Genomic DNA, 27,149 nt, shown 5'->3' with positions numbered 1-27,149 from the left:
GTTATTTTGGCAGGCCTGGGCTGAATTTGAACCCGCCACCTTAGGTGTATGTGGCTGGCGCCTTAGCCACTTGAGCCACAGGTGCCGAGCCAGAAACCCTTTGAAATGTATGTTTGTACTGGGTCACACAGGAGGAGTGACCTGTAGAATATAGCTAGAGACTTGTCTTTCTAGGTGGAATTTTCAACTGGGTATTAAGGGCATTGAGTCTTGACTAGCTGGAGAAGTCTAAAGCTCTTGCTGAGAGCAGGGCAGTGAAGGGGACTGAGTGATAACTATGGGGATGAATGGGAGTGATGTCCAGTCAGGTGATTAACAGCTGTGGAGTGTGAATAGCCACTTTGCATAGAGTTCTGAGTTCAACTAGAGAAAATAGAGGACTAGATACAAAATCTGGAATTGAGGAATTTCCATTCTGGTGCAGGAGATTGGATGCACACATGAGAAAAGATGTAAAAACACTTGCATAGAAAGTAGTAAACAAATAAAAGTTGATATGCCAGATTCTTTCTGAGGGGCAGCAGAGATGTGAAATAATTGATGCTGTGTAGGGTTGATGGGAGAGCTTCCTAGTAGGAGCAATTTAGGATGGGGTGCAAGGTGGTTGAAAAGTGCTTGCTTTCAAACAGTGCTTTCTAGTGGATAAATCTACTCCTGGTTTCTCTTCACTACCAGGATGGCTCTTGTCAAGCACAGTCAAACCTGACATTTTTGTCAATCCTGAAGGAACCTTACCAGGAATTGGCTGTCATGCGGCCTAAGGACATCTCCAGTAAGCTCCCTAAGTTGATCAGTCTCATCCGAATCATCTGGTTCAACTCCCCCTACTACAACACTCGGGAGAGGCTGACCTCCCTTTTCCGAAAGGCATGTATATGCTGAGGGTGGGATGGAGGGTTTTGAGACAGTGGCCAGATTTTCTGAAGAAGAAATTCACTTGGCAGATCAGTAGGTGGAAAGGCAGTAAGGATTGCCCGTCAGCTCAGAGACTGAAGGCTTCTACCTGTACCATCAACTCTAGTGATGCTCAGGATTGGGACCCGGCCTGGACTTTTGTTTCCAGATGGAAGTATCTTAGGCAGGAAGAGGGGCTTCAGAGGAGGAGCTGATGGACAAGAGGAAGGGAGCAGGAGGGACGGACTCCCAGGCCAGGCTGTGCAGAAGGGACAGACTTCCTTTTGCTCATTTCTCAGGAGGGAGATTGCATTGGGGGTGGGTGGGGACAGTTGGGAAGGAATGTCAGCTCCTGAGGAGCAAGGCCTTGGGATCCCTCACATTTCCTTGGGATTACAGAGCCAAATAGCAGGGGAAGAGATGCTGAGCTGAGAGCTTACTGGGCAGGGCAGTAAGAGCTGGGCTGCTGTAGACTAAGGGGCCACCTAGGACAGGGAGTGGATGAGAAGCCCAGAGGTGCTGGCCCAGCCAGTGACCAGGGGTAAAATGGGTCTCTGGAGTCAAATAAGGAGTAGGAAGCTGAGGTTGAAGGCTAGTCAAGGAGATGTGGAGAAGGTGTTGGGTGTGAATGAGGCTGGGAACTGAGACTGTTGGGGCCCCTTTTGCAGATGAGCAATGAGATCATTCGCTTATGCTGCCATGCCATCTCTCTGGATCGGATCTTTGAGGGATATGTCATCTCCAGCAAGGAGGACCTACAGGGCTGCATTTCCTGTTGTCAAGCCTGGAAAGATCACTACTTGCGGGCTGTGCAGATGCATACCCAGTACAGTCTGTCTCCCTAACGTCCCACATAGTAGCCCCTTGTCATTCCCATAGAGGGTAGATTCTGACCCCTTTCACGTGCACTCTTTTTTTTTTTTTTTTAGCTTCTGGATTCTATTTTCCTAGACCTAGGAGCTCCTACATCTACAGTTTTCTCTCTGGATCCAGATAGTCTAGCTCCTAGCCTTCTGTTCCCCTCACTCTAATAATTTCTCTTCTAAGATCCCAGGGACCCTATCTTGACACATAGTCTAAAATTTCATCATGTATGAACTTTCTCCTAGAATTTAGATGATGCACCTCCTCTCCAGTTCTCACCTTGAGTCACTTCCCTTAGGATTCAGGAAACGTGATTTTTTGAATCTTGTTTTTAGGCCTTTCTCTGAACCTGGGGCTCACAGTCTAGCTTTGAATAACCAGACTGATCCCTAGTGTTCTTACTTTTCTGATTCAGTCAATCTTTCTCCTAACACAGGTTCTCCAGTCGGGGCTGGGTCCTAGACCAGAGCAGCATATTCGCTCAGGTTGATGCGTTTGTGCAACGCTGCAAGGACCTTATTGAGGTGGGAAGACTGCCAGGGAAGGGGAATCAAAAGCTAACAGCAGAATCTGCCCCTGCCCCACCTAGGCCTAGGAGCCAAGGGAGATGGGGCAGAGGCTCTTATTAAGAGAACTTACTAGTTCCTGTGTAATTGTGTGTCTTACCACCACCCTACTCTTTTTGGCTTCTGTCTGTTATCACTGCCCCAGTCTCTTATATTTCATTCTGTAGCCAAAATTCATCCCAACAGCTGCCTGCATCTGGTTGGTTCTCCCTAGTTTTAGACATTTGAAACTAAACCAAAGAACTCAGGACTTAACAAAGTTCAGAAAGGAAAGAAAGCCTCTCCCTGGCTTCTTTTTAGGTATGTGACTGTCAGTATCACTTTGCTCGCTGGGAAGATGGAAAGCAAGGTCCCCTTCCTTGCTTCTCTGGTGCCCAAGGCCCACAGATAACACGGAACTTGCTGGAAATTGAGGACATCTTTCATAAAAGTCTGCACATGCTGCGAGCTGTTCGTGGCGGCATCCTGGATGTCAAGAACACCTCCTGGCACGAAGACTACAATAAGTGAGCGCATCCTGGGCTGACACCAGGGTGGGGCAGGGAAGGGAGAGGTGGGGAGACAAGCACAGGAAGAGTGCAGGAAGGAAGGACAGATTGGTACAAGGAGGTCAGGAGGGAGTGCAGGGGAGAGAAGTGGCTGTTCCAGTTAAAGTCCAGAGCGAGATTTGAAACCTGGTTCTGCCATGTATAGGTAAGTGACCCTGGGCAAATGACTCCATCAGCTGGGGCCTCCACTTCCTCATCTGTAAAACAAAGTTAATGACAAACTACTTAATCCTTGTTTTGAGGATTAGTCAAGTGCCTAGTTGGTAGGAAGCCCTCTGTCCCCAACAACACATGTAATTCTGACTCAGGGGATGTACCAGAGGGGCAATGAGGGTGCCTGCAATCCCATGTGCTTCTCAAATGGTACAGATTCCGTGCTGGAATCAAGGACCTGGAGGTGATGACCCAGAACTTGATTACCTCAGCCTTCGAGTTAGTTCGCGACGTGGAGCATGGGGTGCTCCTGCTGGACACCTTCCACAGGCTTGCTGTCCGAGAGGTGCATGTCCCACCCACCTCCTCATCTTCCTGGGTCTCATGCTTTCCTTTAGATCCTCCTGAGCCTTCCAGATGCCATCCCGCCTCCACCTGTGCCCTTTCCCGTGTCCAGAATTGTGGGTGCCTCTTTCCTTCCTCTGGTTCCCCTGGTTCCCACAGCCCTGAGGAGTGTGACCCCACAGCAAGGGTGGAGCTTTCCTCCGGGATGACAGAAAGAGGGAACCTCCAGGCCGGTTGTCAACCTCTCCCTCCTTCCTTAGGCTATTAAGCGCACGTATGACAAGAAGGCGGTGGATCTGTACATGCTGTTCAATAGTGAATTGGCACTTGTGAACCGAGAACTGAACAAGAAATCGACATACCTGGAGCCCTATATGGCCCACTACTCAGGACAGGCATTCTGTATGCGGATCCTCCGGCGGCGCATCGACAGGGTCATGAGTGTGAGTACTGGCCTTTCCCCAAACCTGTCCTCAGTGAGCTGGGCAGGATTGGGGGACAGGTCCAGAGAGGGTCCCCAGGGAGCTTTCATGGCCAGCAGCTAAGCTGGAGGAGGGGAGTGGCAGATTTTGTTCAGTAAGGTGAACGTGGGTTTGGATTTCCAGCAGTGCCCAGTGTGGCGGGCAGAACCTGGGCCATTTTAGGAATTCATTTTAAGGTGCAGAGAAGGAATCAGGTCAGCATCTGGGACACTGGGTCAACAGAAGAGTAATATAACCTCATGATATACATAGGGCCTGGTCTTTCTGGAAGAATAGGCACAAAGAAACACAAGAAAAAGGTTTAAACTTTTTAAGAATATAGGTTGAAAGCTTTTGAGGTATGGACCTGCTATCATGTGATTAGCTCTGGGGGAGAATAAGCCAGCTTGCAGACAACTGGAGGCTTCTTTAGAGTCGGTGGGCTGGGACTGGGGCTAGGAAGGGCTGATACTAGTTTTCAGCCTGGTACCTCTTAAATCTTCCACCTTCTGTGATTTACTTTTTCTCCCAACATTTTTCTTTGTGCTTCTCTCATCTTATTTTGACTCACTTTCTCGTTGTGCCTTGGTCTCTGCCCTTCACCTTTCTTTGTGGCTCTGCTTTCCCTCTACCTTGTCAAAATCAATCAATCACCATAGCAAACTTTGTATGTATTGTTGGGGTGTGTGTGCACATGTGCATGTGTGTGGGAGGTGTCAGGGAGAATTGTGGCTCTGCTTACCTGTTGCTATCCCCTTCAGTGCCTTTCTGAAGCCCATTTCCTGCCCCACATTGGGACCGGAGAGGAGACTGTACACACCTATCAGCAGATGGTGCAGGCCATTGATGAAATGGTACGAAAAACCTTCCAAGATTGGACATCAACGCTGGAGAAAGACTCCATCCGGCGGCTGGATATCCCGTTGCTTCGAATCAGCCAGGAGAAGGCAGGCATGCTGGACGTCAACTTTGACAAGTACAGGAGCCATCCGACCCTTTCTCCAACTCTCCCAAGTTTCCCACCTTTTGGCTCTTCTTTCCTTTGTCTCTTTCTTCCTCTATCTGATACTATGTTTGCAATCACCCAATTTTATTTATTATTTATTTATTTTTATTTTTTATTTTTTTAGAGACAGAGTCTCACTTTGTCATTTTTGGTAGAGTGCAGTGGCATCACAGCTCACAGCAACTTCCAGCTCTTGGGCTTAAGCGATTCTCTTGTCTCAGCTTCCCGAGTAGCTGGGACTACAGGCGCCTGCCACAATGCCCAGCTATTTTTTTTTGTTTGGTTTTGCAGTTTGGCCAGGGATGGTTTTGAACCCACCACCCTCGGTATATGGGGCCAGCGCCCTACTCACTGAGCTACAGGCACTGCCCCTTTCACCCCATTTTATTTTATTTTATTTTATATATTTTTTAGAGACAGAGTCTTACTTTGTTGCCCTTGGTAGAGTGCCGTGTCGTCAGAGCTTACAACAACCTCCAGCTCTTGGGCTTAAGTGATTCTCTTGCCTCAGTCTCCCGAGTAGCTGGGACTACAGGTGCCCGCCACAACACCCTGCTACTTTTTTGTTGCAGTTTTGCCGGGGCCAGATTTAAACCCACCACCCTCGATATATATGGGGCCGGTGCCCTACTCACTGAGCCACAGGTGCCACCCTCACACAATTTTAATTTCACAATTTATTTTTTAAAAATCCTGTTAATAAAACAACCCCCTCTATCTTAAGCCAGTAGGTGTGATGTGAATGTTCAGCCACTAGATGGCCACAACGGCTCAACTGAACCTCCAAATCCTGAGCCTTGGTCTGGGCTTTGCCAGGCATCGATGGGGCTGTAGGCTCATGGCCCTTGCTACAGCTTTATAGTTAAGACATTCTCTTACTGTAATTATTTAAAATGCAGTTAACCCATTAATGTATTCAAAAATATATATCAAGAGGCTTCCATGTGTTAGGAACTGAAATAGGCAGAGGGATGTGTAAAATTGGAGAAGTCCCTGCCCTCAGGAGGTTAAGTGGTTACTCTGTAAGTCCACAGTTCTAGCTCTGGAGCTGGGCTTCCTGTCCTTATAAGATACAAAGCAGGAAAATAAAGAAGGAGCTATGTAAGGCATCTTTCTGCAGAGATGACAAAGCTTCTGGTGACAGGTTTTTTCTAATCAGAAGGAAACAACTTTCCACTTGATTCGTGTTGGCTCTCTCCTGGCATCAGCTGTGCCCTGTAGCAAGAGTGTTTCCTACACTGCTCGGTTGTCGCTAGAAGCCTTAGCTTTCACTCATAAAATGCCTGTGTTTGTTTGGCAGAGATGGTTTGTGTGGAGATGGCATCTCAGAGGGATGAGATCATGTTTGTCTGTCCTGGGCGGCTGAAGGTGGCCTAACCAGGGTTAGGTGACCTATTATGGTTGAGAAAGGAAGAGAAAGAACCAAGATGAAGAAGCAATGCTAGTGTCTGGTAAGAGGGGTGAGGCAGAGACATTGGTGAGGAGGCTAAGAGCTTTGAGATAAGGCTTTCGCCAGTGAAGGGTATCACAGACTGGCTTTGTGATGTTCTGGGTTTTGTGAGGTAGGGCTGAGCATTACCATATAAAAATTGTCTCACAAATCAAGGATAAGAGAAGAGTGAGAAGCTAGGCCACAGTAACTCTAGTTATGACATTTCCTTTTTCTGAAGAGTGAGAAGCTAGGCCACAGTAACTCTAGTTACGACATTTCCTTTTTTTTTCTTTGAGACAGAGTCTCATTCTGTCACCCTGAGTGTCATGGCATTATCTGAGCTCACAGCAACGCCAAACTCTTGGCTTCAACCAATTCTTCTGCCTTAGCTTCCTGAGTAGCTGGGACTACAGGTACCCAGTTGGCTCGTCTTTCTATTTTTAGTAGAGATGGGGTCTCATTCTTCCTCAGGTTGGTCTCAAACTTCTAAGCTCAAATGATCCTCCTGCCTCGGCCTCCCAGATTGCTAGGATTACATGTGTAAGCCAGTCCCCTAAAGGCACTGTGTCTGGGGAGCCACTTGGAAATCCTTGGAATAACATGAATATGAGGAGGTTAAGTCCATTAATTGTTCTTTCTCCATGAAATAAAGGATTGTATTCAAATAACAATTTCATTAAACACTGATGACAGAAAACAAATATGACAGAAAACAAAAGTTGAAACAAGAGGTGAGAAAATGCCACATGTAAGCACTTGTTGGTGGTCGCTTCCTTCTACTCCTCAAGGGCTGACCTGCGAATAGACAAAGCATGAATTTCATCAATGCCTGACAGTCTCGAGTCTGAACCCTGGTGCAGATCTATTTTGCTACATGACCTCAGGCAAGCCACTGAATTTCCCTGAGCCTGACTTTCCTTATCTAAAAAACCTTTTCTAAGGTTGCCACAGGGGAGATGACATGTGTTATTTACCCTTCAAAAAAATGACATTATAAAACTTGAAAACAGTGTTTTCAAAGTAAATTTAGCAGAGTGGTATAAGTTTTAATTTTTGAAACATTTAAGAAGGACATTATAAATACATATAAAATGACATATATGTATGTATATATATATATATACACACATATATATATGCATATGGTATAAAATCCAAAAGTTACAGAGTGGTAGAGCATGAAGAGTCTCCTTCCTCTGCTTTCCCAGTGACCCAGTTTCCCTCTGAAGAAAGTGTCAGCGTTCCAGATTCTTGTGTAATGTTCCAGAGATAAGCATATATGTCTCTACAGTATCCTTTTGTACATAAACAGTAGCATACTATACATACCATTCTGTATATTCAAAGTGTTTTCAAAATGATTTATTTAGTTTTTCCATTACAAAATGAATCATTGATCATTTTATTTTATTTAAAAATTTTTTTTCACAATCCTTTGTACTATTATTATTTTTAGACAGAGTCTCACTTTGTCACCCTTGGTAGAGCGCTGTGGCGTCATAGCTCACACCAGCCTCAAACTCTTGGGCTTAAGTGATCCTTTTGCCTCTGTTTCCCAAGTAGGTGGGACGTCAGGTGCCCTCCAGAAATGTCCGGCTAATTTTTCTGCTTTTATTTATTTATTTAGGTTTTTTTTTTTTGAGACAAAGTTTCACTATGTCGCCTTCAGTAGAGTGCTATAGTGTCACAGCTCACAGTAACCTTAAACTCTTGGGCTTAAACGATTTTCTTGCCTCAGCCTCCCTAGTAGCTGAGACTACAGGTGCCTGCCACAACACCCGGCTATTTTTTTGTTTCATTTGTCATTGTTGTTTAGTAGGCCCAGGCTGAGTTTGAACCACCAGCCCTGGTGTATGTGTCTGGTGCCCTAGCCACTGAGCTATGGGTGCTGAGCCAGTTATTTATTTGTTTTGTCACCCTTGGGAGAGTGCTGTGGCATCATAGCACTCAGCCCAAACTCTTGGGCTCAGTGATTCTCTTGCCTCAGCCTCCCAAGTAGCTGGGACTACAGGCACCCGCCACATCGGGCTATTTTTTCATTGTAGTTGTCATTGTTGTTTAGCTGGGCTGGGCCAGCCTCAGTGTATGTGGCTGGTGCCGTAACTACTGTTGTATGGGCGCCGAGCCTAATTTTTCTGTTTTTAGGAGAAACAGGTCTAACTTTGGCTCAGTGTGGTCTCGAACTCCTGAGCTCAAGCAATCTTCCACTTTGTTCTCCCAGAGCACTAGGATTATAGGCCTGAGTCACCATGCCTGGCCATTTTCTGGGTATTTTTAAATTACAAAAGTAGAGGCTTGGTGCCTATAGCTTAGTCACTAGGGCACCAGCTACATATACCAGTGAGCTGTGACACCAGGGCACTCTACCAAGGGCAACATAGAGAGACTGTGTCTCAAAAAAAAAAAAGTTACAAAAGTAGAACATGCATGCTGTTAAAAACATCGATGACGCACTGTGTTAAGGAAAAAGTGAGAATGTAGGACATGGCCTCAGTCTCTAGAGATAACCAGGATTACCATGTAATCAAACATATGCTGCACACATGAAATAGGGTCATTGTTCTTTTGTTTAAGATTAACAACATGTCAGGGATTTTTTTATTCTGTATGTGTAGAATTGCTTCTTTTTCATGGTTTAGAATATGCCATAGTATAGCTGTATTATAATTTAATCAACCAGGCCACTATTGGTGGACTTACGAGTCTTTGTAAATTTCAATAAGGTTTCTGAATATTATGCATTGGAGAATTTCTTTTTTTTTTTTTTGAGACGGAGCCTCAAGCTATCCCCCTGGGTAGAGTGCCATGGCATCACGCTCACAGCAACCTCCAACTCCTGGGCTCAAGCGAGTCTCCTGCCTCAGCCTCCCAATTAGCTGGGACTACAGGCGCCCGCCACAACGCCTGGCCATTTTTTGGTTGCAGCCATCATTGTTGTTTGGCGGGCCCGGGCTGGGGATTTGAACCTGCCACCTTAGGTGTATGTGGCTGGCGCCTTAGCCGCTTGAGCCACAGGCGCCAAGCCTGCATTGGAGAATTTCCACTAGGCACCTACACCTTGTTCCCATCACTCTGCAGTGGTATGTTTGCCTGAAATTTAAGCACAGTGTGCCCATGTAGTTAGGGTAAATGTAGGAGATAACTTCTCTGTCTGCGGCAGTCGTCTCTTATCTACCTTTTGCGTAATCTTTATAGTAGAGCTTAACAAGGCAAGTTTGAACCAAATATTTACAGCCTGGGTTTATCTGAAACCCAAATAATGGCTAGACACTTCCTCCAGATAGAAGAGGTACCTGTTCCTGTCTTTGAGCAATTGTTTTCTGGAGAGACATGTTATAAGATACTTCACATTTTTGTGGTTTTGCGATAAAACTGCCTGAATCCAATAAATGATGGGTGGGAAAGAACATGATCATAGTAACGATTTTGAAAAGTCTGGGCTAATCAAACCAGTAAAGAACTCCAAGACAGCTTTAGCTTCCAAAACCTATTAACACTCCAAGGAGGGGCAGATAATTTTATTAGGTTTTTCTCTTTGTGCTCAAGGTCTGGTTAAATTTAAAATAAGCATACTTTTCAAATGTCCTGATAGTCCTCAGAATTAGCTGACTCTCTCTTAGTCCTGGGAGCCTTCTGGTCCCTAACAGCACTTATTTTATCCCACATGGGGTTTTGTTATCTCACTTTATATCCTAAATATTTGAACTCTGAAGCCCAAATTGGCTTTTACCGTGTTTTATGGCCTGACCAGCTCTACAGATTGCACAGATTGCACTTAACACAAACATATTCCAGATGTCATCTATACGCTGGCTGAGGGGCTGTGTTATCACCCTGAGCAGAGCAGAGTGGAATTTCCACAGAGCAGGAGAGGGCACACGGATATCTGTTCATTTTTGCTCCTAAGGCTGCCCCTCCTCTTTTTAAAAATCAGATAGTGCTTTCTCCATAGTCTCAGTCCATTCTGGGCTCAGCACTGATCTCAGCTGACCCCCCCTTCCTGACTTCTACTGCCTGTCCACTTGTTTGGGGATGAATTATAACATATTTTATAAAAATAATTTCTCAAGTAGAATTTTTTAAGAAAATGATATTTGTTTTGTTTTGTTTTGTTTTTTTTTGAGACGGAGCCTCAAGCTATCCCCCTGGGTAGAGTGCCATGGCATCACGCTCACAGCAACCTCCAACTCCTGGGCTCAAGTGAGTCTCCTGTCTCAGCCTCCCAAGTAGCTGGGACTACAGGCACCCGCCACAATGCCTGGCCATTTTTTGGTTGCATCATAGCACTCAGCCCAACTCCTGGGCTCAAGTGAGTCTCCTGTCTCAGCCTCCCAAGTAGCTGGGACTACAGGCACCCGCCACAATGCCTGGCCATTTTTTGGTTGCAGCCATCATTGTTGTTTGGCGGGCCCAGGCTGGGGATTTGAACCTGCCACCTTAGGTGTATGTGGCTGGCGCCTTAGCCACTTGAGCCACAGGTGCCAAGCCATGATATTTGTTAATAAAATAAAATTTGCATTCTGGATATTTATTGTGTAACTTGTCTGTTAAAGACAAAACATCATCAAGAAAAAAGTTCCTAACAGGATTTTCAGGTCAACTCCAGGAAGAAGTTTTCCAAATTAATCTTGTTGACCAACAGATTCGAATTTGATGATTTGCCTTAAAGTTATTTTAAAAATATTGCCAAGATGAGAAAATGAAGAAACATTTTGGTGCAGTGTTGGCTTGCCCTGGTGTTTACAAACAGAGACAAATTCAAGGCATCTAGTTTGAAGAGCATATGAGAATACATTTATGTTACTAGAAATGTCTCCAAGTATTCCACACCCCTCCCATCCTTCTCATGTAGCTGTAAAATAATTTTTGGTTAAATCAATATTCACTGTTTTGATTTTGTTATTATTGTTTACTGACAAGTTAAGTAATTTTATGTTGTTATAGTGTTTTCTTTGCTTGTACTGTGTTTGGCTCTTTTGGAAATTAATACTCATTTCCACAGTTTTTGTTAGCACACTGTTCATTATTATAGATTCTTCCAAACCAATTAATGAAACCTCTTTGAACAATATTTTCCCCTCACGATCCGACCTGTCAGTTATGTTCTTGGTTTCATGTTTTTCTTAGATCTATCCCTCCCCGTCTTCCTACTACTGTCCAGCTGGTTGTTTTTCAAAGCCTGTAACAAAAAGGTCCCTCTGGGACTTTCTTGAGCCTCTTTTCTTGTTTGATTTTCTATTTCCTTCCTCTTTGTCTTTCTTGGTTTATGGCTTCGTTAGCTTCCCAAGAAAACAGTGTAGGGGAGGTGCATTTTTCGAGTTCTTCTAAGACTGACAACAACTGTTTTTGCTGTCTGTCTGTTGGACATTTGACTGACTGGGTTTAGAATTCTGGGTTGACTTTTAGTAGGTCTAGTAAAAGTAGGTCTTTGGTGTCTCTCTTTTACTTTTAAAGCTTTCCTTACATGTCTGGTAGCTCCATTGCTCATTTGTATTTTTGTGAGAGACTTACTCACTTTGAAGAAATGTCACTTGCAAGAAAAACACCCCACATACTTTAGTGGAAATCATCAAGGTTTGAACAAACAGCATCTTTTTCTCCCACAATCTCTTAAAGTATGTATTATAAATAAGTCAGCACTTGGAAATGATTTCATTCATTAAAAGATTCTTCTACAATAAAGAAGGTGAAGATGTAATTTCTTGCAACGTTTGAAATGTGACATTATCTCCTATATTGTGAATTCAGTGCTTGCCTGTGGAATAGACCAAAAAAAATTCTGAAATTTTCATCTCAATAGTCTTTCCAAGTTCCAACATTTTAGCAGTCTTCAGTATGCAGTATTTCTTGGGTATATCTTTAGGTTGTGGAAACTTTTATCTTTTGTGATTAGAAAGTACTATTTTATCTTTTTTAATCTCACAGATTAAAAAAAAAAACAAATGATTTTTATTCAAGACTTTTTTATTTTTTTAAATATTCCATATTTTCTTCTGGTATTTTATAATTTTATTCTTTATATTTAGATCTTTGATCCATTTGAAATTTATTTTGGTCTAGAAAGAGAGGTACAGATTCAGCTTGAGTTTTGTATTTTGTTTTTTCTCCCAGATGGCTAGAACCACTTGACCCAATTTCATTTATTGAACTGCTATCTTTATAGTTTAAAAATTCCCAAGTATATTTATGTCTATTTTGGGACTCACTATTCTGGTATCTCTGCCTACTCGTGTGTAGGAACCAAACTGTTTTAATTATTGTCCTCATTACTATTCTTTTTTCAGAGTTTCCTGGTTATTTTTAATATTTATTTCCCATAAGAATTTTGGAATCAATTTGTTTAGTTGCAGAAATATGTCCATTCCTATTTTTATAGGAACAGAGATTGGGTTAAATTTATAGGTTCACTTTAGAAGAATGAATATCAGTGGCACCTGTGGCTCAAGGAGTAGGGAGCCTGCCCCATATGCCGGAGGTGGTGGGTTCAAATCCAGCCCTGGCCAAAAACCACAAAAAAAAAAAATAGAAGAATGAATATCTTTGTGATTTTGAGTCTTTCTACCCAAGAATAGTGTTTTTTTCTGTCAATTTATCTAAGTCCTACCTTTCACCTATAAGTTATTTTCCACATATTTTATATATATATATTTGTGTGTGTGTGTGTGTATATATATATATATATTTCTGGCTAATTTTTGTTAATTTCTGCTTTTTAGTTTGTATTGTCTCCTTTCCTCCATGATAATGGCTAACTGCTTATAGTTTTTATATAAGAAAGCTTTAGTTTTTATAAGTTAGTTTTGTACTGAGCCAGTTTTACAAATATCTTATTGTTTAAAATGGTTTTTACTTTTAAAGAATATACTCATTATGAAACATATTGTACGTACAGAGACATACTTAAAACCTGTATGTTCAACTGAACAAATAGTTATGAAATCTAACATCTTTGCAACTACCACCCAAGGACAGAACATCTCCAGCAATTACAAAGCTCCCCCTCCCAATAATTATTTTCAGTTGAATTGGTTGTTAATGATTAAACTTTCTGGTGTATCTTAAAAATTAGAAAGTCCAGCCACACTGGGCCAGCATTTCTGTATGGCAGAACCTGCCTAGAATCCAGAGCACAGCTCTTTTGGAGGAAGTGTGCATTCTAGCTCAGCTTTAGGTCAAGCGTCAATTGCCATTTTTTTTTTTATCGCACTTGAGCTACACTTGTCTTGGAGATATTTGAATTTCTGAATTTTGTCATAGTGTATAAAAACAGGAGTTAATACATGGTTGGCTGTTGGAAAGTAAAACTGAGGGAGGACACACCGTTCTGGTGCAGGCGGTGGGATGGCGCTCTTCTCCAAGAGGAAAACATCAAGTTTGCTGAAATGCTGTGTTTGTTTCTGGACACAATGAGTCTGAGGTGCCTAGGAGGTAGGCAGGGGAGAGATAACTAAAAGACAGCTGGAAATACTAGTGTCAGGGTGTAGATTTGGGAGTCATCAGCTTGCAGAAGGTGGCTGAAACCACGGGAATGGACGAGATCAACGTACTGGAGGCGAAGAATCTTGGGGAGCAGCCGTCTGGGGACCTGATGGGAAAGCAGATGCTTTACTGAGTCCCCTATTTCCAAGGGAGAGAGAAGGTTACTTCTACTGAAGAGAAGAGCAGAAAAGAAGAGAATCATGGTCCAGAAGCCAGGGAAGAATGTGTTTGAAGAAAGTAGGGAGTAGTCCCCCATGATGTTGAAACCTACAGACAGATGAAGGAGAGTAAGGCCTGTGCACATCCCTGGGCTTTAGGAATGGGAAATCCTCAGAGAGTGTGAGGACACCCGTCAGAAGCCAACTATCAGGGTGAGGAGTGACCCAGAAGAAAGGAAGTGAAGGGATCTCTGAGGATAAACCTTTATAGAAGGCAGGCTATGACAGGGAGGAGTGTGGTGCCTAGAGGGGGATAGGAGTTGAAGTATGATTAAGTTTTTTTTCTTTTTTTTTTATTGGAGACAGAGTCTCACTCTATCGCTCTGGGTAGAGTGTCCTGGTGTCATCATAGCTCACAGTAACCTCAAACTTTTAGGCTCAATCAATCCTTCTGCATCAGTTTTTCTATATTTACTAGAGATGGGGTTTCACTCTTGATAATGTTGGTCTTGAACGCCTGAGCTCAAGCAATCTGCCTACTTCTGCCTCTAAGGGTTTTAGGATTACAGGTGTGAGCCACCATGCCTGGCAAGCTTTCTAATTTTTTTTTTTTTTTTTTGAGACAGAGCCTCAAGCTGTCCTCCTGGGCAAAGTGCCGTGGCATTACAGCTCACAGCAAACTCCAACTCCTGGGCTCAAGCGAGTCTCCTGCCTCTGCCTCCCAAGTAGCTGGGACCACAGGCGCCCGCCACAACGCCCGGCTATTTTTTGGTTGCAGCCATCATTGTTGTTTGGCGGGTCCGGGCTGGGGATTCGAACCCGCCACCTTAGGTGTACGTGGCTGGCGCCTTAGCCGGTTGAGCTATAGGCGCTGAGCCCTTTCTAATTTTTAAAATAAAAAAAAATTTTTTTTTGAGACAGTCTTGCTCTGTCACCTGGTCAAGAGGGCCATTACCTCAGTCTAGCTCATAGCAACCTCAAACTCCTGTGTTCAAGCAATTCTTCTGCCTCAGCCTCCTGAGTAGTTGGGACTATAAGGTGCACAATACCACGCCCACCTGGCTAATTTTTCTATTTTTAGTAGAGACAGGCTCTCACTCTTCCTCAGGCTGGTCTTGAACTCGGGAGTTCAAGCGATCTCTCCCCTCAGTCTCCTAGACTATCAGGAATACAGATGTGAGCCACTGTGCCTGGTTGGTTTTTTTTATTTTTTAAGATTGTAGAAACTTGGCCACATTTAAATGATGAGAATGAACCAGAGGTATAGATGAACCAGAAATGGCATCTGAAAAGAGGAAGAAACCACATTAGAAATGGAGCTGAAGAAGAGGGTTTAGCTTTGGGGAGGAGGAAGGACTGTCCTATAATTGGGAGAAAGCACAGGTGGAGACAAGTACATTTATAAGTTTCACAGCAGGAAGTGGATAGAGTTCTTACCTGATGGCGTTTTTATTTCTGTGATGTAGGAGGCGAGGCTTTCTGTTGTGAAGGGGAAGAGGAGACCAGGTTTGAGAAGTGTTGAAAGGATTTGCACATAGTTACTTGTGAGACCAGGAGAAGCCCAGGAGGGGTGGGAAACCATGAGTGTGCAATGGTACTAATCTGTGTGGTCATGTGATTTTCTCTAGCATTGCTCACATGGGCTCGGTGGGGAGGACAGTTGGAATTAGCCAGCATTGGGGTTTTGCTGGGTGGTTTAGACTAAGGAATGAGATGCAAGAGTGGGGATTGGCAGGAGAGTGGTTAAAATAGAGGTTAAAATAGTGTCTGTGGAGAAGACATGAGGGGACAAGTAGAAAGAAAGACCAGAGTCAGTGGCCTGAAGGTTACAATGAGGACAGAGAACAGGTAGGTTGGGGGAACTTGAGGACCAGTGCTAGGATGGTGGGAGGAAGCCAACTCTGGGAGCAGGAGGTTGGAGTGAGTTGTCTCAGATATGGAGCAATGTGGGACATGGCATGGGTGTGGCAGCTGGAATAGGAAGGAGGAGAAGGCCACTGAGTATGAGGTGGCAAAGGATACTTAAGGTGGAGGTTGTAAGGTGCAATTTAAAATTTGCTATTTCATTTGGTACCTATTTGGTATCTCATCTAATGAAGGAAAAAGAAGTAAGTGAAATTAATTTTAATATTTGACTCAATATTTCCAAAATATCATTCTGACATGTAATCAATACAAAAAATTCACAAGGGGGGTTTTTCTATTTTATTTTCATACAAAGTCTTCTCTGCCTTCCACCTCTGTGTCTTCTTCTCTACCTTTGGAGAGATATCTGTAAGCTTATATCTTTCTTCTGAATCATAAATTTGAGCTCTTTTTTATTTTTTAAAATTAAAAAAATTATTTATTCATTTATTTTATGGAAATAGGGTCTTGCTCTGTCACCCCAGCTAGAGTGCAGTGGCATCATAGCTCACAGCAACCTCAAACTGCTGGGTTCAAGCGATCCTCTTGCCTCAGCCTCCTGAATAGCTGGGACTATGGGTTCACTCCACTGCACTTTCATTTCTTATCTGTCAATTTCTTCATGACTCCAGTCCTCACACCCCTTGAGCAGTAGCCTTACTGCTCTGCTTTTCTTTCTCTCAAAGGTCCCTGATGATTCTCTTTGTGGAGATTGACTACTGGGAGCGGCTGCTATTTGAGACACCCCACTATGTGGTTAATGTGGCTGAACGGGCTGAGGACCTGCGTATTCTTTATGAAAACCTGCTACTTGTTGCTCGAGACTACAATAGGTAGGGCGCCAGTCCTCATTGCAGCATGTCTTATCTGTCCCGCGGTGTTCTCCATTTCCTACAGACTTTATCCTTTACATTTTGTACATCTCTAAAAAGTGGTCTCTCATATTCTCTTTTATAGCCCTCCCCCTTGTATTTTCTTAAATTTTTTTTTTTTTTTTTGAGACAGAGTCTCACTATGTTGCCCTCGGTAGAGTACCATGGTGTCACAGCTCACAGCAACCTCACACTCTTGGGCTTAAGCAATTCTCTTGTCTCAGCCTTCCAAGTGACTGGAACTACAGGCACCCACCATGACACCTGGCTATTTTTTGGTTGCAGCTGTCACTGTTGTTTAGCAGGCTCGGGCTGGGCTCGAACGTGCCAGCCTCAGTGTTTGTGGCTGGTGCCCTACTCACTGACCTACGGGTGCTGAGCTCCCCTAGTAGTTTTGTCTTCTAAGTTGTAGGGTAGAGAGCAAAAACTAGCAGGTCCCTTCCCACCCAGTAGGCCATTTGAGCCACATAGATTGTAGGTCTGGATCACTTGCCTAGGAATGAAACTGGGTGGTATTAGGATGATGGGCGCAGAATAACAACAGATTTAGTGAACCGAGGTCATGCTGCCTGCTACCTACCCTCGCACCACTCAGCCTCTGAACTCTCTTAATATTCATCTCTGGAGAGAGGCTTTGTTCTGGGTTAGGTACTGTCTTAATCTGTTTATGCTGCTATAACAAAATACCATAGACTAGGTGGCTTATAAACAACAGAAATTTATTTCTCACATTTCTGGGGGCGGGGTGCTAGGAGATTCAATGTCTGATGAGGGCCCACGTCCTAGTTTGTAATTGGCCATCTTCTCACTGTTTCTCACATAGTGGAAGGAGTAAGGGAGCTTTCTCAGGCCTCTTTGATCGAGGCATTAATCTCATTCATGAGGCTCCACACTCATGACCTAACTGCCTCCCAAAGGCCCCACTTCCTAATGCCCCTAATACCATCGGCGTGGAAGTGAGGATTTCTTTTCTTTTCCTTTTTGAGACAGAGTCTTACTCTGTTGCCCTGGGTAGAGTGCCATGGTGTCATAGCTCAGAGTAACCTCAAACTCTTGGGTTCAAGTGATCCTTTTGCCTCAACCTCCCGAGTAGCTGGGACTATAGGCACCTGCCATGATGCCTGGCTGGTTTTTCTATTTTTAGTAGAGACAGGGTCTGGCTCTTGTTCAGGCTGGTCTTGAACTCCTAAGCTCAAGCAATTAGGGTTTTGCTGGGATCACAGGCGTGAGCTGCTGGCCAGAATTTCAACATATGAACTGGGGACTAGGGGGGCTGTGGTGGTGCGCCAGAGCAGGTAACTTTCTCAGCCTGGTGAAGTTGAAGAGGGTGCAACTAGTAGTCTTGTTTGAGTGTCTAGAACCATAGTGTCCAATGTGGAAGCCTCTAACTGTATGTGGCTATTTCCATTTTAATTAATTAGTTAAAATTAAAAATTCAGGTATTTGTTGACATAGGCTACATTTAAAATGCTCAATAGCCACATAGGACTAGTGGCTACGAGACACAACAAATTGTGGAACATTTCCATCATCACCAAACATTTTTCTGGAAAGTACTGGTCTGGAATCTAGACTAGTGGTCTAGAAACTTTCAGATTTCTTTACCAAGTTTCCTGATTCAGAAGAGGGATCTTTGGAGCTTTTCCCTACCAGCTACCAGTCATCTCTTGCACTTAGGATTATTGCCATGCTGTCCCCAGATGAGCAGGCCCTATTCAAAGAGCGTATCCGATTCCTGGATAAGAAGATCCACCCTGGACTCAAGAAACTGAATTGGGCCTTGAAGGGGGCCAGTGCTTTCTTCATCACAGAGTGCCGCATACATGCCAGCAAGGTGGGCCATGGATTTAAATATCTGCTGGCTGCTGGGAGATTGGCAGAGAGACCTGGGAGTAGTGTAAAAGAAATTAAGTATGCATGCTTGGGGAAGGGCTTTTTTTGTTTCAGCAACTCTAGCTGGTGGGCAGGTTGGAAGGGTCTCTCCCCAAGCTGAAACTCCCCGTGGGTGGGTCTGGCCTCAGGTGCAGACTATCGTGAATGAGTTCAAGGCAGCTACTCTGACCATTGGCTGGCGAGCCCAAGAAATGTCAGAGACACTGCTGGTACACATTAGTGGCAAGCGTGTATATAGGGACCTGGAGTTTGAGGAGGACCAAAGAGATCATCGGGCAGCTGCACAGCAGAAACTGATGAATTTGCACCAGGATGTGGTGAACATCATGACCAACTCCTATGAAGTCTTCAAGAATGATGGCCCTGAGGTAGGTCTCCTGAGGCCAGGGCTTGGTGGTTGGAAAAACCCCAATGCCCTAGTCCCAACAGAACAGTCTCTTGCTCCCTCCACATTTTCCCTTTTTTACCAGCAGGTGCTTCTCTAACATCCTGCTCTAGTCTTGCGTTCAGCTGGCCTCCAGTCTTTCAAACCACTTTCTTCAGGATTCAATGCTCTGCATTTCTGTTTAACCAGCTTGTCCCCTTCCCTGCTGTCTGGACCTGCTCTGTCTCCCCTGAGGGGTTCTTGCCTTCCTTTTCTTCCGGCCAGATTCAGCAGCAGTGGATGCTTTACATGATTCGGTTGGACCACATGATGGAGGATGCCCTGCGCCTAAATGTAAAGTGGTCATTGCTGGAACTGTCCAAGGCTATCAATGGGGATGGAAAGACCACGCCAAACCCACTCTTCCGAGTCCTTGTCATTTTACAGAATGATGTGCAGGGAGGTGTGGCACAGGTGAGGACCATTTTGCTTCCAACATCTCCAAACTATCACGCTTCATCAGTTTTCCTCAATTTCTACATTTGGTCCTTGGTCTTGACCTTACCAGGTCTAAGGCTTACCTCCCCATCTCCCCTGGGTTCCCTACAGGTGGAATTCTCACCCACTCTGCAGACTTTGGCCCGTGTGGTCAACGATATTGGCAACCATCTCTTTTCTACCATTTCTGTCTTCTCCCATCTCCCTGATATTCTCACCAAGCGCAAAATGAATCGTGAACCCATCCATGTGATCGTGGGTGAGTGGGTATTGGGGAAGGCACAGGTGTGGGAGGATCAGAGGCTGAGGAATGGGTAGAGCTAGGAGGAGAGACCAGGGCTATTTCCAAACATGCTGGGCCAATGGAAAACCCAGGATAAAGGGGAAGGGAGCAGGAGTAGGAGTTGGAGTTAAGGGACTGATGCTCATGGGTTTGGGATTTGGGGTAGAAGTTGAGGAAAGACAAATTTGGGACTGGAGCTGGGCTACAAGAGGCCCAGATACCAACAGGTGAAACATCTGATGCTATGGAAGAGACATGAAGAGACATACTTGTACTTCTTGCCTCCTCCTCTGCTTTCTGATGTTCATGTTTGAGCTGTGTTTCTTTGGGGAGCAAATGGGGGAGTAGAAGGTCTGTGACCAAGTACCAGGCTGGAACTTGGGTTGGAGTAGAAGCAGTAAGGAGCATTTTTCTGGGTTCCTTTGAAGAGCGTGATGAGGACATCAAGAAGATCCAGAGCCAGATCAGCAGCGGTATGACCAACAATGCAACCCTGCTACAGAACTACCTCAAGACCTGGGATATGTACCGGGAAATTTGGGAGATCAACAAGGACTCTTTCATTCGTCGCTACCAGCGCCTCAACCCACCTGTCTCTTCCTTTGATGCTGATATCGCCCGGTGAGTGATAAGGGTGGGTGTGGAAGTTTGGATGTAGGAGGTGCAGAATTGAAGGGGGAGGTCTGGACCTAAACACTTGGAAAGGGGGCTGGGGCAAGGGACATGCAGAAAATGTATGTCCCCAACTACAGGAACGAGCAGGACCGAGGGCACTGTACCTTTGCTTCTCAAGGGGTAGAGCCCAGGAGAACTGGACAAGATTTAGGGAGAATCAGTCGTGGGGGGGACACTGTGGGGCTCTGGTGGGAAACAGAAAGGCTGGAGATCTGGAAGATGAGAGAAGTGAGCACCTCCCTTCTAAGAAGGCAGGTTGGAGTTAAACAGAAGAAGATTCTTAAATTCTGATCTTAACCCTCATCTTTTCATGGTCTGTTGGTTGTTCCTTCCTTCATTCATTCCATTAATGCAATGGTCCTATGGGCCATGAGGGATTAAAAAAAAAAAAGACAAATGAAAAAGTTCTCATGGAGGAAGGGACTTTGGGCTGGACTTTACAGGATAAGCAGGATTTCAACAGGCAGCAGTGGGCAGTTGTTGGGGGGTATTCCACATGGAAGAAATAGCACAAGCAAAGGTATAAAGATGGACAGGCAAGCATGTTTCCATGTCTAGAACATAGGTACAGGGAAGGAAGTATGCAAAGGGATTTGTACACAGCAGCCACTGAATTCTTTCAACTGCCTTTTGAGTTAGGTTCTATTATCATCACTATGTTATAGATGAGGAAACTGAGGCTTACAGAACTAGGAAGCAGCACAGGGTGAATTCAACCCAGATCTATGGGACTCTAAAGCTTTACGTGTCAGACTAAGGAGTGAGATTGCTGTCTTTTAGCCAGTGACAGAAAATGATAGGTGCAGCTGGCTGCATGCTTGGGGTGGATGGAAATGAGGAATACTTGGGAGTAGAAGAACACTCTAGAATTGCTGTCTAGGTCTGAGTGGAAGCAAATGAGACTTTGCAGTTGATGTTGGGGGAGGGGACATATCTGCCAAGATATAGTCCTAGCAGAGATCTGGGGTCCTCACAGCTACACGGAGGTGGCTAATAATGTGCAGAAGGAAGAGACCGTCCTCAACATCCAGTTTGTGATGCTGGACTGTTCACACCTCAAGTTCTCGCTGGTGCAGCACTGCAACGAATGGCAGAACAAGTTCACGACTCTGCTCAGGGAGATGGCGGCAGGGCGCCTCATGGAGCTGCACAACTACCTGCAGGAGAACGGGGAGAAGTGCGGGCTGGGGCACTGGCAGGGGCAGGAGTAGGGGCGAGCCCTGTCCCTTGTGCTCACCCGTCTTTCCTTTGCCTGTCCTCAGAATCAGTCACCCTCCCCAGACACTGGAGGAGCTGGGGGTCAGTCTGCAGCTCATGGAAACCCTGCAGCATGACCTGCACAGCCTGGAGGCCCAGATCCCTCCTATCCATGAGCAATTTGCCATCCTCGAGAAGTACGAGGTGCCGGTGCAGGAGAGTGTGAGTTCCTGCAGGGTTTGGTCTACCCAAGGTGGGTCCATGCCAGCTGTGAGTTGTGGGGGGACCCTGTGCTGTCAGTGGGGAGAGCAAAGCAGTGGGACAGGGAGAAGACTCAAGATTCAAAACGCCTCTGAGAGCCCACAGTGACTCGAATGATAATCTCAGCCAGTTTATGGGGTTGCTCCTTGATTTCTTTGGGCCTTATCACACATGTAAAACTAGTCCACGGATTCTGGTCTGGGGGATTGGGAGAGTGTCCTTAAAAGCCTTGGTGAGAGCACAGACCTCCTGTTCACAGGCTCTCCTTCCCTCTTTGATGTCCCCAGGTACTGGAGATGCTGGACAGTCTCAATGGTGAGTGGGTCGTCTTCCAACAAATTCTGCTGGACAGTGAACAGATGCTGAAAAAACACAAGGAGAAATTCAAGACAGGTCTTATTCACTCAGCGGATGATTTCAAGAAGAAAGCACATACTCTTCTAGAAGATTTTGAAGTCAAAGGTACTCCTTTCTCCACCTCTCCTACTTCTTTAGCCTTTGTTGGGAGACTCAGTTTTCCAAGCCTAGATCCTGGGAAGGTGAGAACAAGGCAGGAGAAGGGTGGGGCTGGAGAGGGAAAGAACCACATCTCTATCAGGAGCAAAGCGGGTGAGCACAGCTGATGGTGCTGGTTTGGGGCTGGGAGGCAGCCACCCAACTCACAACATTTCTGGGTTTCTTATACTGACTTCCTATATTCCATCTGTTCCCGATTCTCAAGCCACTTTTAGGAGTCTTAGTAAAAACCATCATTCTGTCAATGTGTCTCCTCTTACCCTCCTTTCCTTCCCTTTCTTCTGTGAGGAGGAAAGTGAGTTTTGCCCTCAAAGAGATAGGCAAGCCATGACCATGCTACCAAATGACCACAGACATAAATGGGAAGCTCAGCTTCATCCTGAATCCCCGACAGGCCCCTTCACCAACAATGTGGGATACACAGCCGCCCTGGATCAGATTGCACAGGTGCGGGCTATGCTAATGGCCATGCGGGAAGAAGAAAACAGTCTCCGCTCCAACCTGGGCATCTTCAAGATCGAGCAGCCAGCCTCCAAGGACCTTCAGAACCTGGAGAAGGTGACGTGCTAAGCTAGGCCCCTGTGGTAACCAGGGGTAAGGAGCATGGACAGGAGGAGATGTCCTTAGGGCCTAGAAAATCAGCTGAGATCAGGAAGACGAGATCTTTTTTTTTTTTGAGACAGAGTCTCAAGCTGTCACCCTGGGTAGAGTGCTGTGGCATCACCACTCACAGCAATTTCAACTGCAGGCACCTGCCACAAGGCTCAACTATTTTTTTTTTTTTGGTTGTAGTTGTCATTGTTGTTTGGCAGGCCTGGCCTGGATTTGAACCTACCAGCTCCAGTGTATGTGGCTGGTGCCCTAGCTGCTGAGCTATAGGTGCCGAGCCAAGAAGATGAGTTCTTGAGGAGCTATTTTTTTTCAAGGTAAAATTCACATTAAACATTTATTTAATTAATTATTATTGTTATTTTAGAGACAGGGTGTCACTTTGTCACCCCTTAGCAGAGTGCTATGGCATCACAGCTCACAGCAACCTCCAGTTCCTGGGCTCAGGTGATTTTCTTGCCTCAGCCTCCTGAGTAGCTGGGACTACAGGCACCTGCCACAATGCCCAGCTATTTTTTGTTGCAGTTGTCATAGTTGTTTAGCTGGCCTGGGGTGAGTTTGAACCCTCCAGCCTCGGTGTATGGGCTGATGACACAATCGCTGTGCTACGGGTGCTGAGCCTGATCTGGAACTCTTGAGCTCAAGCAGGTCTTGAACTGCTGAGCTTAAGCAATGCACTTGCCTTGGCCTCCCAGAGTGCTAGAATTATAGGTGTGAGTCACTGTGCTGGGCCACCTGTTCTCAGTTCTTGTGAGTGTAAACCTAGGAGGAGAATTGCTGGATCATATGGAAACTTTATGTTTAACGTTTTGGGGAACCGCCAAACTGTTTTCCGCGGCAGCTGCACCATTTTACATTCCCACTAGCAGTGTAGGAAGAGGATTCCTATTAATCCACATCCTTGCCAATACTTACCCTTTTTTTCTTTCTACATGTCCTAGTGAGTGTGAAACAGTATGTCAGTGAGGCTTTGATTTGCATTTCCCTAATGAGTTATGATGTTGAGAATCATTTTTTTTGTTTGTTTGTTTGAGACACAGTCTCAGTCCATTACCCTGGGTAAAGTGCTATGGTATCATAATAGCTCACAGCAACCTCAAACTCCTGGGCTCAAGTGATCCTCCTGCCTCAGCTTCCTGAGTAACTGGGATCACAGGCACCTGCCATGATGCCCAGCTAGTTTTTCTATTTTTAGTAAAGATGGGGTCTTGCACTTGCTTAGGGTGGTCTCTAACTCCTGAGCTCAGGCGATCCAACCCCTTCCACCTCCCAGAGTGTTCATTACAGGCATGAGCCATCGAGTCTGCCCAGTGATGCTGCAGATCTTTTCCTGTGCTTGTTACTTGAGGAGCTCTTAAGGTAAAAGGGTGGACAAAAGAATGTGAACTGAGGAGGCAGCTTTGTTATCTGGAGGGAAAAGCTCCGCAAAATGAGAGACGCAGAAGACCTGACTGTCAGGAAGGAAGAGGGCAGTGGCTACTCCCTGCAACTTGTCTTTCTGCTCTTGGCTGTGTAGGAGCTCGATGCACTCCAGCAAGTCTGGGAGATCACACGGGACTGGGAGGAGAATTGGAACCAGTGGAAGACAGGCAGGTTCCTGACCCTGCAGACAGAGGCCATGGAGACCATGGCCCATGGGTTGTTTCGTCGTCTCACAAGGCTAGCCAAAGAGTATAAGGTGTGTGTATAAAGGAGGGGGAGAGGGAGGATAAGCCACCTGAGGAAGGGACACCATTGGGGAAGGTTGTTGGGTCTTCTGATGCCTTCCAATTTTGCTTAGGACCGAAGCTGGGAAATCATTGAAACCACTCGTTCAAAAATAGAGCAGTTCAAGAGGACCATGCCTCTCATCTCTGACCTGCGAAACCCTGCCCTGAGAGAGAGGTGAGGCTGCTCGTCCACTCCTGGGGTGACCACTCTGCCTCCTCGGGCCTGCGCCATCTCCTAGGTCCTTCCCTTCTCCCCTCTATAGTAGGCATAGCTCTCTCTTTCCCTCTGTCCATGCACATGTGTATTTTTTCTTTAAATATATATATATATATATTATATATATATATATATATTTAGCTGGGTGGGGTGGCTCATGCCTGTAATCCTAGCCCTCTGAGAGGTCAAGGTGGGTGGATTGCTTGAGCTTAGGAGTTCCAGAGCAGCCTGAGCAAGAGCAAGACCCCATCTCTACTAAAAATAGGAAAACTAGCCAGGCATTGTGGAGGGAGCCTGAGTCCCAGCTACTCAGGAGTCTGAGGGAGGAGGATTACCTGAGCCTAAGAGTTTGAGGTTGCTGTGAGCTGTGTGATGCCACCATGCTCTACCCAGGGCAACAGAGACTCTTATCTCAAAAATAAAAAAAGCATTTTTAATTAACAAATGAAAATTATGTATATATTCATGGTGTACACATAATGTTTTGTAATGTATATACATTGTGGAATAGCTACATTTAGCTAATTAACATGTACAATGTCTCACATACTTTTTGTCTGTAATGCGAATACTTAAAGCTATTCTCTTTGTGATTTCCACATTATTACCACCTTATAGTTGCCATGTAGTATAATAGATCTCTTGAATTTATTGCTCTTGTCTAACTGAAATTTTGTGTCCATTGACTAACACCTCCCTAACCCTTAACCCCAGCCCCTAGTAACCTCCATTCTATTATCTATTTCTATGAATTTGACTTTTTTAGATTCCACATATAAGTGAGATGATGTGCTATTTTTCTTTCTATGCTTGGCTTATTTCACTAAGTACAACATCCCCCACATTCAGCCATGTTGTCCCAAGTGACAGGAATTCCCTCTTTTTTAAGGCTTAATATTCTATAGTGTATATATACCACATATCCTTTATTCATTCACTGGTCAATGGATACTTAGGTTGATTCTGTATCTTGACTACTGTGAATACTGCTCCATGAACCTGGGGTGCAGACATCAAGCCTGCCTCTGTTTCTGCATCCTTTTTTTCTTTTTCTCAGTTTGCATTTCTTTTTTATAACATAAATTGCTAATAAAGTCCTGATGTAGGAATCAAAAATTAAATAAAATCTCAGAATTTAAGACTGTGAAACAAGCTGCATCATACCCAGTTCTTGATTAAGAAATGAATACTGGGCTTGGTGCTTGTAGTTTTTTTTTTTTTTTAATATATAAATTTAATCCTCAAGGAAGATAAATTTGTTCTTGAATTTAACATCAAAAGAGCTTGATCAGAGCCCAGGAATAGAGATATCTAAGAATAGAGAGCCCAAGGGCACACCTCGATGGAGGAGGGGGCAGATAAACACAGTGTGTATCCCTGAGGGGAATTAGGAGCTACAGGCATCTCAGAAGTGTGAAAACCGTATTAGATGCCAAAACAAATGCTGGGGACATGTACTGTGCTGTTGCACATGAGCCCTTGGGTAGAACCTCTCCATGACAAAGTAAAAGGAATCTCCTAAGGTCATGTTAATATTTGTTTTAATTGGGATTCCTTTTATTTTACTCTCGTACAAAAACGTTAACTTTCCTCCAAAACAGACTTTGACCAATGTACACACCCCTATCATGAAACCAATCTATACCCTCTATATGAAAGCTACAACCAAACAGCCCAAGAACATGGGGAGGGGGGAGGGAGAAGGGAGGGGGGAATGGACGGAGGGAGGGGGACTGGAGGGATCACCTCTGAGGCTTATCCCACAAGGGTACAAGTGAATCTTTCCAAGAGTAGAATGTGAACGCTTCAAAACAACAACTGAGAAAATGACATGAAGGCTCTGTTGATGGAAGTATTTTAGATTGCATGTGAAAACCCCACACCGTACCCCAGAAGTGCATCAATGTACATAGTTACCATTCAATAAAAAAAAAACAAAACAGACTTTGAAGTATTATGCTATATATTGCCCTGTTAAAACGTGTTTCTTTTTCTTTTTCTTTTTTTTATTGAATGGTAACTATGTACATCAATGCACCTCTAGGGTACAGTGTGGGGTTTTCACATGCAATCTGAAATACTTCCATCAAACTGGTCAACACAGCCTTCATGTCATTTTCTCAGTTATTGTTCTAAAACATTCATATTCTACTCCTAGAAAGATTCACCTGTACCCCTGTAAGACAAACCTCGGAAGTGATCCCTCCAATCACATGAGGAAGGGACACCATTGGGGAAGGTTGT

The 27,149-nt window shown here is 44.8% G+C and overlaps 1 protein-coding gene across 1 annotated transcript in view; it reads left to right on the top strand.

Moving 5' to 3' along the window:
* DNAH2 (dynein axonemal heavy chain 2) overlaps positions 1-27,149 on the top strand; it is a 131,470-nt gene that overhangs the window by 35,927 nt on the left and 68,394 nt on the right. The window contains exons 7-23 of the mRNA XM_012805943.1: positions 676-867; positions 2,625-2,830; positions 3,242-3,371; positions 3,631-3,813; positions 4,593-4,807; positions 16,498-16,644; positions 18,361-18,517; positions 18,705-18,944; positions 19,226-19,414; positions 19,550-19,697; positions 20,150-20,342; positions 21,373-21,573; positions 21,659-21,815; positions 22,142-22,316; positions 22,765-22,928; positions 24,496-24,657; positions 24,760-24,863. Of these exons, the coding sequence (XP_012661397.1) occupies positions 676-867; positions 2,625-2,830; positions 3,242-3,371; positions 3,631-3,813; positions 4,593-4,807; positions 16,498-16,644; positions 18,361-18,517; positions 18,705-18,944; positions 19,226-19,414; positions 19,550-19,697; positions 20,150-20,342; positions 21,373-21,573; positions 21,659-21,815; positions 22,142-22,316; positions 22,765-22,928; positions 24,496-24,657; positions 24,760-24,863 (2,963 nt within the window). The remainder of the gene's footprint in view (positions 1-675; positions 868-2,624; positions 2,831-3,241; positions 3,372-3,630; positions 3,814-4,592; positions 4,808-16,497; positions 16,645-18,360; positions 18,518-18,704; positions 18,945-19,225; positions 19,415-19,549; positions 19,698-20,149; positions 20,343-21,372; positions 21,574-21,658; positions 21,816-22,141; positions 22,317-22,764; positions 22,929-24,495; positions 24,658-24,759; positions 24,864-27,149) is intronic.

The sequence above is a fragment of the Otolemur garnettii genome, unplaced genomic scaffold, assembly GCF_000181295.1.
Source record: "Otolemur garnettii isolate 467f Iridium unplaced genomic scaffold, OtoGar3 scaffold00046, whole genome shotgun sequence".
In the NCBI taxonomy this organism is placed as follows: Eukaryota; Metazoa; Chordata; class Mammalia; order Primates; family Galagidae; genus Otolemur; species Otolemur garnettii.
Note: the sequence above shows the minus strand (reverse complement) of the source record. Positions and strands in the feature narration are given on the sequence as shown.